This window comes from Pseudorca crassidens, chromosome 2 (assembly GCF_039906515.1).
Source record: "Pseudorca crassidens isolate mPseCra1 chromosome 2, mPseCra1.hap1, whole genome shotgun sequence".
Classification (NCBI taxonomy): domain Eukaryota; kingdom Metazoa; phylum Chordata; class Mammalia; order Artiodactyla; family Delphinidae; genus Pseudorca; species Pseudorca crassidens.
This window is the reverse complement of record NC_090297.1, coordinates 161,905,985-161,921,421: the sequence shown is the minus strand read 5'-3', so window position 1 is coordinate 161,921,421 and position 15,437 is coordinate 161,905,985. Positions and strand designations below refer to the sequence as shown.

General features: G+C 35.9%; 1 protein-coding gene across 13 annotated transcripts in view; it reads right to left on the bottom strand.

The window, feature by feature from the left end:
* Positions 1–15,437, bottom strand: part of CDC42BPA (CDC42 binding protein kinase alpha) — a 325,295-nt gene that overhangs the window by 127,025 nt on the left and 182,833 nt on the right. For all 13 annotated transcript variants that reach the window (XM_067729568.1, XM_067729561.1, XM_067729563.1 and 10 more), the window contains exon 11: positions 8,340–8,462. In XM_067729568.1, the coding sequence (XP_067585669.1) occupies positions 8,340–8,462 (123 nt within the window). The remainder of the gene's footprint in view (positions 1–8,339; positions 8,463–15,437) is intronic.

Here is a 15,437-nt window from a genome sequence, read left to right as displayed (position 1 = left end):
ATTTTAATATTATGCACAGACCTACTAGAGAATGGACTTGAGGATATGGGGAGGGGGAAGGGTAAGCTGTGACAAAGTGAGAGAGTGGCATGGACATATATACACTACCAAATGTAAAATAGATAGCTAGTGGGAAGCAGCCACATAGCACAGGGAGATCAGCTCGGTGCTTTGTGACCACCTAGAGGGGTGGGATAGGGAGGGTGGGAGGGAGGGAGACGCAAGAGGGAAGAGATATGGGAACATATGTATATATATAACTGATTCACTTTGTTATAAAGCAGAAACTAACACACCATTGTAAAGCAATTATACTCCAATAAAGATGTTAAAAAAAGATTAAAAAATGAATTAATGAATGATATTGAGGAGATGGAATAAAATCTAGAGTATCACTGGGACTAACACGTGACCAAGAAAACAGTGCTTGTGAAGGAAGAATACTAAAAAGAGGGATATAGCCTTTCTTACAACATTATTTTCACTGATTCTATTCCACCTCTGGGAAATGATAAAAAATAATGAGTAGAGTAATCCTATAAGCACTGACGTTAGGGAGAAGGTAGGAATAAAGTAAAGGAAGGGCATTTCAACCAATAAGTTAATGGTAATCAATTTCCCCAATTCGGGTGATGCCAGGGACCATTTATTTGTATGTAAGGGATGTGAGTGTGTTGGGGACTGCCTGTAAAGACACAATGTAAGAAGATACATTAGGAAGTGGTCAGAGATTTCCAAGAGTGAGGTTTCATTTAGTCGTTCATTCACTCATTCATCAACAAATACTGATTTAGGGGTTTTTATGTGGCAAGCATCATTATAGGCACTTCGATATATCAATGAATAAAATACTCAAAGTCCCTGTTTTCTAGGAGCTTATAGTCTAGTGGTAAGGTAAGGGAAGTAAAGCAACATAAAATTTTTAAAATGTGTCAGTGGTGAAAAGTTTTATAGAGAAGTAGAAATTTACTAGGTGAAGAGTGTTTCCAGCAAACAAACAAGCAAAAGGAAAGAAAGAAAGAAATAGATGTTTAGACGGATGGATGGATGGATAGATGGATGGATGGGCAGATGGATGGATGAAAAAAATGAATGAAATGGGGGTGAAAAAAAAGAAGACTACATAAAAACACAACAACCAAATATGTGTAAAACCTGGAGGTGATTAGGTGAAACTAAAAGTAGTTCACCATGGCTGGGATCAGTGGGTGAGGGAGTAGTAACAAAAGACAAACCTAGAGAGCAAAATACATGCAAGATAATGAAGGACCCTGTAATTAGAATTGAGAAATTTTACTTTTATCCCAGAGGCAACGGGGATCCTCTGAAAACATTTACGTATGTATGTTGAAGCTGTGATGGGATCAGATTTATATTTTAAAAGCTGGACATTATACGTAAAATAAACTAAGAAGTCTGAAATTGGAGAGAAAAAGGATGACTGGCCAGGGACAATGGAATCTGACACAGTGTGTCAGGAACACTGAAACTACTGTAAGTTCCCTGGGTTTTCTTTTTGGTTCTTATTTCACAGACTTAGAGCTGAAGAAGCCAGCAACGCAGAAATGCCAACAGAAGCAGAGAACAAAAGCTTGAACAAGGCTACTCTTTCTAGCCAAAGAACCAAGAAGAGGGTAAACTAGCAAGACAGAAAAGTTTTAGAAAATAACCACTCTGCTCAAGTTAAACACCACAGAAAACACTGTGGCCTGATGACCACCTGTGTCAGCGAAAGACAAGTGAAGAACTAGATTTCCAATCACATGAGGTTTTAATGAAGTGCCCAAACATACCACAAGGGTAATTAGAGAAGGGGGGCCAGGATTTTCAACCCCCTTGGCTGGTAACAAGCCCCTTCCCACACACAGTGTCAGTGGAGACCACATGGGGAACCGGGACTTCCATCTCCACCCAGCATTAATGAGGATCTCCCCCTTCTCCCCATTGGGGTGGTATCAGAAAAGAGTAAGAACTTTCACCATTGCCCAGCAGTAATAAGGCCACCCCTGTCACAGTGTCAGTGGAAACCAGTCACGGGGCTGGAACTCCCATTCCCTTCCAAGAATAACAAGGAGCCCTTCCTTGGGTGTCAAGGGAGGTCAAGTGGGGAAACTGGATTTCTACCTCAACCTGGCAGTAAGGAGATGGCAATCCCCTTCCCACTGCTGGAATGGTGTCAGGAAAAACCAGCTAAAATGGAAGGTTTAAATAAGATCGAGAGTCATTCATCAAAAATCACTCATCCTACCAAGAACTAGAAAAATCTCAACTTGAATGAGAAAAGAAAATCAATAGATGCTGACACCAAAATAACAGAGATGTCAGAATAATCTGACAAGATATTAACACAGCTATAATAAAAATGCTTCAATGAGCAATTATAAACATATTTGAAACAAATGAATAAGTAGAAGACCTGAGCAAAGATACAGAAAGTCTCAGCAAAGAAATGGAAGATTAACAAAGAACAAAATGGGAATTTTATAAATTAATAAAATAAAAATATTGGTAGATAGATTCAGCAGCACAAAGGAGGGATCAAAGGGATCAGTGAACTGGAAGGTATAACAATAGAAATTAACCAATCTGAATAACAGGAAAGAAAAAACAGAATGGAAACAAAAATGAACAGAGCCTCAGGGACTTGTGTGATGATTTACAAAAGATCTTACACTCGCATCATCAGAGTCCCAGAAGGAGAAGAGAAAGTAGGCAGGTCTGTAAAAGTACTTAGAAAAATAGGGTCTAAAAGAATTCCAAAATATGGCCAAGACACATAGACCTACAGATTCAAGAAGATGAACAAACACCAAACAGAATAAACCCAAAGAAATCCATGCCAAAACACACCATCAAACATCAGAATACTACAGAAAAAACTTGCAAGCAGCCAGAGAAAACTTCTTGCATAAGGGGAAAAAATACTCAGAATGGCAGTGAATTTCACCTCAGAAAACATGAAACTTAAAGGAAGCAGCACAGTATTTTTCAGATGCTAAAACAAAAGAACTTATCAATCCAGGCTCCTATGTCCAGCAAAATATTCTTGAGGAATAAAGGGAAAATCAGGACATTCTCAGATGAAGAAAAATGAAGAGAATTTGTTGGTAGCAGACCTACCTTTTAAAAATGGCTAAAGTAAGTTTTATAAACACAAAGCAAACAACAAAACAAGGAACGCAGTAATATCAGGAAGGAAGGAAGAGCATCACGTAAAAATACGGGTAAATAGAATAGAATTTTTTTCCCGCCTTAAGCTTTCTAAATTATCCTTCATGGTTTAAGGAAACATTATAACCTTGTCTGATGTGCTTCTAAAACATCTGAAGAGGAAATAATTGAAACAATTATATAATAAACAGGAAGAATAAACAGTTGTCATCAACATAAAATAGACTGTTACATTTTATGTATGCCTCACAGTAACCACAAAGCAAAAACCTTCAGTAGATACACGAAAGAGAAGGAAATAAAAGCACCACTATGGAAAATCATCAATTCACAAATGAAGTCAGTAAGAGAGGAAGAAAGGAACAAAGGAACTGTAAAACAGGCAGAAAACAATAAGATGACATTAGTAAATCCGTGCCTACGCAATAATTATTTTAAATATAAATGGATTAAATTTTCCAATAAAGACCTCAGGTGGCTGAATGGATTAAAAAAACAATACCCAATTACATGCTGCCTATAAGACTCACTTCAGCTTTAAGGACACACATAGGCTCAAAATCAAGGGATGGAAAAAGATATTCCATACAAATGGAAACCAAAAGAGAATAAGGGTAGCTACACTTTTATCAGACAAAAGAGAGGTTAAGTCAAAAATAATAACAAGAGACAAAAAAAAGTTTATTATATAATAATAAAGGGGTCAATTCATCAAGAGGATATAACTATTAAAAATTTTTATGACCCCAACATTGTAGTGCCTAAATATATTAAGTAAATACAACATATCTGAAGAGAGAAATAGACAACAACACAATAATAGTAAGGGACTTCAATATTATACCTTCAACAATGGATACATTATCTAGACAGAAAATTGATAAGGAAAGATTGGACATAACCTATACTTCAGAGCAGATGGATCTAACAGATATATACAAAACATTCCATCCAACAGCAGCACAATATACATTCTTCTCAAACACACATGGAACATTCTTCAGGATACATCAAGTTAGGTTACAAAACAAGTCTTAACAAATTTAGAAAGAATGAAATCATACCAAGGATCTTTTCCAACCACAAAGGTATAACACTAGAAACCAATAACGGGAAAGACTGGAAAAATTCACAGAAATGTGGAAATTAACACATTAGTAACCAGAGGGTCAAAAAGAAATTAAAAGGGAAATTTCAAAAAATCTTGAAACAAACAAAAATGGAAAAAATATACCAAAACGTTTGGAATGCAGCAAAAGCAGTTCTAAGAAGGAAGTTCATGGCAATAAACACCTACAGTAAAAAAAAAAAAAAAAAAAAAAACAAAGAAAGAAAAACAACCCTCAGACACCTAACTTTACACTTCAAGCAACTAAAAAAAATAATAAGGATATTTATATCAATCCTTCTCAAACTTTTTCAAAAAATAAAAGAGGGAATACTCTCAAACTCATTTTATGAGCCCAGCATTACACTGATACCACAGCCAAAAGCAAAAATCAACAAATGGGACTACATCAAATTAAAAAGCTTCTGCACAGCAGTGGAAACCATAGACAAAATTAAAAAGCAACATATGGAAAGGGAGAAAATGTTTGCAAATCAACAAATATTTGACAAGGTGTTTGTGAAAGTTAATAAAGGGAAGTCTCACTAAAATGGAGTTGGGGGGCCAGAAGGGGGAACTCTCACACAGTAACTCTCTTCATCAATTACAGGAAGAACTGTCAATTACAGTTCCAAGAATGGAATCATCAATTACAGGCCCCAACAGGAAAGACAGTACATCACATCTCCTATAAGAAATCAACTACCCCAGGAACTAAGCCAATGAGAAACCATCTTCACCCTGAACTCTCACTATTCTCCAAAGGACTTTCATTCAAAACAACCTTTACCGACTTCCTCATTTTTCTCTATAAAATGTTCCTCACTTTGTTTGTTAAACTTGCCTATGATTTTTGCCATGGCTTGCTTGTCCCAAACTGCAATTCTCTGCTATTCCCAAATAAACCCATTTTTTCTGGTAAAATAATTGACTTTTACTTTTAAGATCAACAAGTTGATATAGAAAATGTACAAAGAACTCATAAACTCAATGGCAAAGAAACAAACAATCCTATCAAAAAATGGGCAGAGGAGCTGAATAGACATTTTCTAAAGAAGACATATAAATGGCCAACATGAAAAGGTGCTCAACATCACTTATTATCAAGGAAATGTAGATCAAAACCAAAATGAAACATTATCTCACACCTGTTAAAATGGTTTTCATCCAAAAGATAAGAAATAAAAAGTGTTGGCAAAGATGTGGTAAAAAGGGAACCCGTGTGTACTATTAGTGAGAATGTAAATTGGTGCAGCTACTATGGAAAACAGTATGGAGAGTCCTCAAAAAATTAAAAATAGAACTACCATATGATCCAGAAATTCCACTTCTGGAATTGTATATATACCATAGAATACTTTTCAGCCACAAAAATAAATCTTGCAATATGTGACAATATGGATTGGATCTTGAGGGCACTGTGCTAAGTGAAATAAATCAGACAGAGAAAGACAAATACAGTAAGATCTCACTTACATGTGGAATCTAAAACAAAAACAACAATAACAACAAACTGAACTCACAGATATAGAGAAGACTGGTGGTTGCAAGAGACGGGGGTGCAGGGTGGGTTAAAGAAGGAAAGATGGTCAAAAGGTACAAACTTCCAGTTATATAATAAATAAATACTGGGGATGTAATGTACAACGTGGTGCTATTATTACAGTTAATAATACTGTATTGTATATCTGAAAGTTGCTAAGAGAATAGATCTTACAAGTCCTCATCACGAGAAAAAAGAATTTATGACTATATGCGGTGATGGAAGTTAACTAATCTTACTAAGGTGACTATTTCACAATATATACAAATATTGAATCATTATGTTGTACACCTGAAACTAAGATAATGTTACGTGTCAATCATATCTCATTAAAAAGCCAAAAAACAAAAGAAGAAAACAAACTAAAAACCCAGGCAAAGGCAGTACAAAAAAAAAGAAAAATACAACAAAGATGAGTATCTCTCATGTATACAGATTAAAAATTCCTGAACAAAACAGTGGAAATAGAATTAATATATAAAAATAATTATACACCATGACCAGGCATGTGCATATTCCAATGATTCAATATTTCAAAATCAACCAATTTAATCCACCATATTAACAGGTTAACTAAAGAAAAAAAACACACATGTTCATATCAATCAGTGCAGAAAAAATATTTGATAAAATTCAAACCCATTCATGATAAAACCCTTAGAAACACAGAAATAGAGGAGAGCTTCTAAATTGATGAGAGTATCTATAAAAGTCCTACAGCTAATATTACAATTAAAGGTGAAAGACTTAATACTTTCCCTCTAAGATAGGAAAGAAAACCAGGATGTCTGTTCTCAACACTCTTCTTCAACGAAGTACCGCAAGTTCTAGCCAGTGAAATAAGGGGGAAAAAACCCCAAAACATCCAGATCAGAAAGGGCAAAAGAAAATTGTTCCTATTTGCAGATGCATGATGGTCAGCACAGAAAATCCCAAGGAATCTTAAAAACAAACAAACAAACAAAACAAAAAACCAAAAATCCCTCCTAGAACATGTAAGTGAGATAGACTTATGTAAATAGGTTTTTCCGAATCCATATCACTTCTTTGAAGTGATATGGATCACTAAACATCCTAGTTGTGTCTTGTGTCTCACTGCTTTTTTAGTGCCAAAAAACTCAAATACATTCAGTGCCACTGATAATGTTTTAGTGTTGATATCAAAGCAAAGTAAATGATTCTACTTATCATATTCCTAATCTAACTTAGTTTTAAAAAGATAAAGCTACAGAAATTTGATAAAGAGATGTTTATTAGGAGGACAGCCACTTAAAAAAATAGAACAGCATAAATTATGCTCAAATTTAAAATCTCCACGTGCCTTAATATTGCATTTTAAATAATCCTTTTTGTAAAAGACACTGGGTCAGATCCTTATTTTCTTCACTTATTTTGGCCTAAAACTACTTTTCTAGAGAGGTCTGACTGTTCTAGCTAAAATAGTACCTTCTCTCTCTCTCTCCCCTTACTCTTACTGAGATCATGTGATGCCTCTAAACCCTGCAGAAGGCTCCCATTTCACCCACAGAACAAACCAAAGACCTAACAGTCAGTAAGACTCCACTGATCAGGCAATGAGCCCTCTCCACCTGTTTAATTTCTCTACCCTCATGTCCATCCATTCCACCTGCTTGCTCATTCTGCTCTAGCCTTGCTGTCCTTTTATGTTTTATTTGAACTCACGAGGCACAATTTGACAGTAGGGCCTTTGCACTGGCTGATCCGTCTGCATGTAACATGTGTTTCCCATTTAACTGCATGGCTAGGCCCCTTAACTCCTTCAATATTTTTCTCACATGGATCACACTATTTAAAATTATAAAACACCTCATCTTACACTTTTGACCCATTCTCCTTAATCTTTTCTATTTTTAAGCACTTATCACCTTCTAACATACTGTATCATTTACAAAGTTACATAGTTATTGTTTAATGTCTGTTGTTTGCCCTCCACCCCAGCAAGGACAAAGATTTTTATCATTTTGTTTAGTACTGCATCCCAAGATCATAAAACAACACCTAGTACATAGTAGCTACTCAATAAATATTTGTTGAATGAATGGAATAAATGAATAAATGGATATAACATTTATCAGCATATCAGCATATCAACAGCATATCAACAATTCAAAATTAATTTTAATTAACCTACACTGAAAAATGAACTACTCATATAAATGCTTTGCCAGACAAATATCCCAAATGAATAGGTCCTCCAAAAATCATCTTTTTTCATGTAATTCTGGGTAAGGTGCTCCTCCTGTGTACTCTCTATGTACCTATGTTTATTTTTCTTCTGGCCTTTTAACACGTACTGCAAAAAACTATTTGTTTATCTTTTTCCAAGACCAGAACATGAGCTCCTTGAGAGCAGAACCATTTTATTTGCTTTTCCCTCACTGGCACATAGCTCACATCATGTAACACATAACAGGTACTCAATAAATGTTTTGTGCATGAATAAAACATTTAAAAATATCTACTAAACAGAATTAATAATGAATCACAGAAATTTACCTCTTAGTTGTTTCCTCAGTTTTTCAATTTCTTCTTTTAAGTTTTTGATTTCTAAATCTTTACTTGCTGTTAGGGGACCATCAGCAGTTGAATACTGCAGAGCCTGGACAGTCTGTGTTGACTCTTTAAAAAAAAAAAGAAAGGATGAAAAATATGCTCATACTCTAAATTTTAAAAACTAAGAGCAATATATTTCTTTCTAGAGAAATCCTTATTTAATTGTACTAATCGAAGCATATACCTACTGACAAAAGCATGTAAACACATTAAAATTAAACCACAAAACTCCATTGCATGTTGTTAAAATTATATGTAGGAAACAGTCTACCTCCTAATATGTGAGGTTTTCAGTTTTAAATACTGTTGGTACATTCTGCCAGTGAGTCAACTATTCAGCCCCCTTTCATCCTAGCACAAAATGTCATCATGTGATAACCCAACAACATATGTCAGATGATGTATGAAAAACTGAGCCTGGTGTATGAAGAGAGGTTTAGAGATGTTAATATAGAATATGTATAAGTGCTGGCCTTCCAAATTTTATATATGAACACTGAGGTCCACCTATTGACGACCTGGCTCATCAACTTAGTTAAAATAGGGATTATTCATTTAACTTGTGGTTCTAATGAGAAGATGCAAGGTACTAAAGAAACATTAAATCTAGTGAAGCTCATTCCCAGATACCATTAAAAGATGTGGAAAAAAAAGAAATGGTCCTAAAACAGTTACTCTGCTAGCTTATAGAGGGACCCCAAATAGTAAATCCCTACCTCACCATAATTTTTTGTTAGTACAAATCATTTACTGACTGCTTTACATTACTAATATTATTTATATATTGTTTTACATAACTTATATTACTTATATATTTATATTATTTATATATATATTTAAAACTCCAAGGGACTGTGACCTTCAGAGGATGGAGATTTTCTAATTTATCTTCATCATCTGTACAGAGAACAGTATCATGATATTCATATGCATGGTGGTCAGCAAGTATTTGTTAATTTGAATTAAAGATATAAGATATACCATATTGTGCATTCAATCATGATCTTCTACATCCAATAAGTATTTCTTACACATTTTCTTTTTCTTTCGATTCAAGACATGTTGAAAACTGGTACTTTCTGTATTGATTATTTTTAAAAGAATATCCTTTTTTTTAAGGACATCTAAGTTGGGAGCAGAAAATGGGGAGAATAAAAACATCCACTGGACATTAGTAGTTTTTTTCCTTCTACACCCCACACACTGCAGGGTATGGAGGTGGGATAGGTATCCTTCCTCCTCTTTGTCACCTCTGTCCTCCCTATAAATCTCAGGTCTGCTAAAATGCCCATTACTTGGGTTTTTTTTTTAACTTTTTATTTTATATTGGAGTATAGTTCATTAACAACATTGTGTTAGTTTCAGGTATACAACAAAGTGATTCAGTTATACATACACATGTATCTATTCTTTTTCAAATTCTTTTCCCACTTAGATTTCTACAGAATATGAGGCAGAGCTCCCCGTGTAATACAGTTTGGGACCGATATGTACCCACTGCTATATTTAAAATGGATAACCAACAAGGACCTACCGTATGACCCATGACCTGTTTATTACAGTTATCCACTGCCCTTCCTTCCATTACAACTCTTTTTATTATTATTCTTAGTGACTTTAACAATAAAAGAGACGATCTATCCAACTGGCTTCACAGGCACACAAACCCCTTATGCAGACACTGTTGAGGCTGTTTACCCAGCAGCTACCCCTCTCTTCCTGCTTGTGCACCAAATTCAGGTATTAGGCTACAGTGCGCTTAGGCAAGGTAGGCTCAGCCGAAAGGAAGAAGGCTGCCATCAGTCATGCCAATCTCATTCTACATTGCCAGGACTGGTTAAGAATTAGGCACGTGAACTCGTCAGAATGAATGGTACCTTGAGAGGTCCCGTTAAGTGAGACATGTATGAAAGGAAATGAACCTTCCTTTTTTTTTCTTTTTTTGGTCTTTGGATGTGTGAAGTCATGAAGTCTGGAACTTTGACAGTAATGTGGAATCATGAGGGAAAAGTCAAGAAAATCACAGAGAAGCTAACCCTGGTAAGAGCACAGAAACTGTGTACTTCTGATTCCTTAAGTGAGATAAGAAATCTGTATTATTTAAGAATTCTATTACTTGCTGCCTAAAACAACCTAGCTGGTAGACGTCTCTCCAGCACAACCACCAAATCTATTGGTCATGCCCTAGACCTGTGGCTCTGACCTTACTTAGAAATGTGCATGTGTGTGGGGGTGGGGAGGTGGGGAATGGAGGTTGGGGTGGGCTCCTAGGAGACTGCTACAGACTTTTACTGTCTGGGGACCAATGTGAAACAGTCTCTCACATCAAAGAATTACCCTGCCCCAAATGCTTGTAGTTCACCTACTGAGAAATGCTGCTGTCATTATTAATAACTATATAGCCTCCAACATCCTGATTTCAAGTAAATACTCTCTATCTCTTATATTTACAGTTTAACTTACTCTAGGGACCCCTTCAGTAATTTTTCATTCCCACCAAGAGTGCCAATCCACTGTTCCTAACACTATTTCCTTTTCTCTTTTCTTCCTTACTTATCCAGGTTAGATTCCTTGGTCCATCACTACTACTGCTTTGCATACACACCTCGGATTCCTTTGCTCTTCTCTCCTCCACTGTACTTAGCCTAGAATGCCCCAGTCTTCCCTAAATCCTACTCTCCTTCTACTCCGTGCTTTCACCTTAATAGCTGAAAGTGATGGAAGAAAGCCCAACCATTCAAAATTCATGTCTAAATAGTTTGGCGATGCCTGATGCCAACTAAAAACTGGCACTTGCCATCTGCCTCTAGCAGCCGCTGACCTTCAACACCCCCTGAAAGGAGATCAGTGTGGAGATCAAGAATGAGGCACTCTGTGCTCTGGGAAACACTGGCAGAGCAGGTCTTCAGATAATTTTCAGGACAGATATTTTCAGGACAAAATTTTACGAGCCCAATTCTTGCATCTTCTCACATCTAGAAAAGCACTAAAATCATTAACCATGACATCTGCTCCTTGTGACTAGCAGCAACCTTCTGCCAAAATGTGTGCTTCACTGCATGTACCCCTCTTCACTAAAATCATATATAATACCTTCCCCCTTACCTCTTCGGAGCAGTTTCTCAGAGCTACCTGAAATGCTGTCTCCCAAGCTATAGTCCTCATTTTACCCCAAATAAAACTTGACTCACAATTCACACATTGTGCATTTTTTTCAATCAACACTGGCAATCCTAAAATATTTCCCTAGTCCATTCACTCCTCTCTCTTCTCTAAACTTACCATTTCACATCTTCTCTTTTTCTTGTCAAAAATCTAATAGGAAAAAAACCCCAAAAATCCCAAAAAACTAACACATTCTCTACCTTCCTTATTCTCAGCTGATGACCCTGCTTTGTATTTGATTTATCGTCTGTTTCCTCAAAGTGGAGTGTGAGCATTGAGAGGGCAGGTATTTTTTTCTTTTTCTGTTCATTATTATATCCCCAGTCATGTGCAGAACAATTCCTGCCTAACTGGTGCTCAACAAGTAGCGAACAAATAGATGAATCAGCTTAAATGTTAACCTATGCCATTGTATGAAATGAAACAGGTGTTAGTACCAAAAGGCAACGATCTAATATTTTCTGGGTTTGTTTTGGGCAAATGACACCAACTGTATGTAATGACACTCTCTAAGAACAGATTAAAGAATTTAAAACATCAAAAAAAACCTGGGACATAGGAACTTCTCATTCAGAATAGGATGGAGTAGGAAGTAACAGGTCATTTCTCTATCACTCCTGTTGCAAAAGGTAAAAATACACTATATAATTTGAAAAAAACTTATTTTTACAAACATCATGTATCTGGGAAAGCAAAGAGAACTAAGTAAAATAAACCAGAGAGGGATGAGCCATTCTAAGGTGAAAAGGCCATGACAGCTGCCTCTTACCTCAGAATCTTATCCAATTCTGTGAGCACATGAATTGAGGGATAGGACGCTGGAAAATAAATGACAAATTCTGGAGAATGGGTGGGCTGGTGCAACAATTTGGAAACTTCAGGATCCCTATATATGCAGTGGTATTTTCCTCATGGTATATTTGCTGTATCTGGAGACTGTATGGGAAGTTAAGGAGCTTCTAAAAGTCAGACCAAAGTCTCCTACAGTATTGAAGTATTTCAGAGACAAAGTCTTGCTTGAGGAAAAGAGCCTATTTCAAACACATGGCCCATCTAGACATTTGCCAAATTTGAAAGTGGCATGGGGTAAGAGTCTGAAGGTCAGAATAAATCTCTCACAGTTGATAGAGCAAGTCCAAACCAGGTTCCAGCTAGTTTTCCTTCATGACATTTGAAACCAGAAGTAGGTTGAATCTAATTAAAACTGCAACCCAGCCTTGTCTTAGTTCAATTCCTGATTGGACCAAAAAAAAAGGGAAAACCCTCTCTGGAGTGAAAATAACATAATAACATCATTCTCTATGTTATTTTTATTCATGATATTTGTCATACAATAAAAATTGAGACATTTGGAAAAGCAGGAAGGTGTGATCATTAATCAGAAGAAAAAACAGAAAGAGAGACACACGCAGATGGTTCAGGTGTTAAAATTAGCCGACAAGACTTTAAAATAAATATTATCGATGTTAAAGAAAACATAGGGGAAAAAAGACAAAACAGTGGGAAATTTCAATGCAGAACTGAAAACTATAAGAATGAATCAAATGATTATTCCTTAACTAAAAGAGACAATATTTGAAATTAAGACTCATTGAATGGGCTTAACATCAGAACAGATACAGCAGACGACAAGACAAATGAACCTGAAAGCAAGTGAATAGAGAATATCCAAATTAAGCACAAAAAAACCTAAGAATGGAAGAAACAGGACTGAACATAAAATGAATGTGGGACACAGTCTAAGATAAATGTAATTGGAGTCCCAGAAGAAGAAGAGATAGTGAATGGGGCAAAAGAAATATCTACAGAGATTATGCTTAGAACTTTCCAAAATTGATGAAAGATATCAATCAAGATTTCAGAAGCTCAGTGAATCCCCAACAGGATTTTCCATTAATACAAAGAAAACTACACCCAGGTAGATCATAGCCAAACTGTTTGAAAGTGAAGTTAAGCAGAAATACTTAAAAGCAACCAGAGGGGAGGAAGAAAAGATACATTCAAGAGACCAAGATTAATAGTTGGCTGGCTTCTCAAATATAATGGAAGTCAGTAAACAATGAAATAATATCTATAGAGCACTGAAAGAAAAAACTGCCAAGCTAGAATTCTAACGCAGCAAATATTCTTCAAAAATGAAGGCAAAATAAAGACATCTCAGGCAAACAAAAATGGAGAGATTTAGTTATAACACACACAATCATAAGAAACACTAAAGGAAGTTTTTCAGACTAAAGAAAAATGATTCTGGATGGATACATGGATCACTAGAAAGAAATAAGAACACAAAAAGGGTAAATTTGTGGGTAAAAAAAATATTTTAAAAATTAATGAGTAATAAATATTGAAAGCAAGAATAAAATAAATGTATTGAAACGTTTACAACACAGATAGAGGTAAACTATAAAACAACAACAACATAAAGGGCTGTTATAAGGGTCTTATATTGTTTGTGAAGTTGAAAAATAAAAATTATTTAAAAGACATGTAAAGACCTAATGGGAAAAAAGGGCAAGAACCTACACAAGACTGAATATCCAAATGAACAGTAAATATTACTTATTAGAGAAATATAAATTTAAAATCATAGCAAAACTCCACTATACAGATACCAGAATGGCTAAAATTTAAAAAGCTGACAATATCAAATTCTGATGGGAATATATAGCAAGTGAAACTCATATATTATTAGTGAAACTATTGATGCAATCACTTTTGAAAACTCTTTGGCAATATTTTCTAAAGCTGAAAATATGCTATCCTATGACCCATAAATCCTACTCCTAGGTAGATATCCAAGAGAAATAAGTACATATGACCATCAAGAGAAAGATATAACAATATTCACAGAAGCTATGTTTATAATAGTCTATATCTGGAAATAACTCAAATGTTCAACAACAACAGCTTAGATGATACGGTCTGAATACCTGTGGTCCCCCACCAAATTCATATGTTGAAATTTTAACCCCAAAGATGATGTTATTATGAGGTGGGGTCTTGGGAGGTGTTTAAGTTACAGTTATAAGGATGGAGCCCTCATGCATGGGATTAATGCCTTATAAAAGAGAACCCACAGGGATCCCTAGCCCTTTCCACCAGGTGAGGACACGGCAAGAAGGTGCTGGCTACGAATCCTCACTTGACCATGTTGGCACTTTGATCTTGGACTTCCAGCCTCCAGAACTGGGAGAAATAAATTCCTATTGTTTATAAGCCACCCAATGTGTTGTATTTTTTAAAATAAAAGTCAGGGGCTTCCCTGGTGGCACAGTGGTTGAGAGTCCGCCTGCCGATGCAGGGGACACGGGTTCCTGTCCCGGTCCGGGAAGATCCCACATGCCGCAGAGCGGCTAGGCCCGTGAGCCATGGCCGCTGAGCCTGCATGTCCGGAGCCTGTGCTCCACAACGGGAGAGGCCACAACAGTGAGAGGCCCGCGTACCGCCAAAAAAAAAAAAAAAAAAGTCAGAACTCAGACATTGGATAAATTTTTTTAGTATTTGTATACAATGTAACACTCAACAGCAGTTAAAAGAAAAGGAACTATTGATATTTACACATGGAAAACCATGTTATTAAAAAAAGAGATACAAATGAGAACATACTGTATGAAACCATTTATATGAAGTTCAAAGGTAAAATTAATTGATGCTGAAAAAATTTAGGATAGTGTTTACTTCAGAGTTGTAAGCTACAAACTGGGAAGGAGCATGATGGAACCTTATCCTATGCTAGAAGTGTTCTATATAGTGATTGGGGGGGCAAGTTACATAAAAGTACACTAATATAAACATTTACGGGGCTTACAATTTGAAGTGAGTACTTGCACACTTTACTGTATGCATATCACCATTTAAAAATCAAAACTGAGTGAC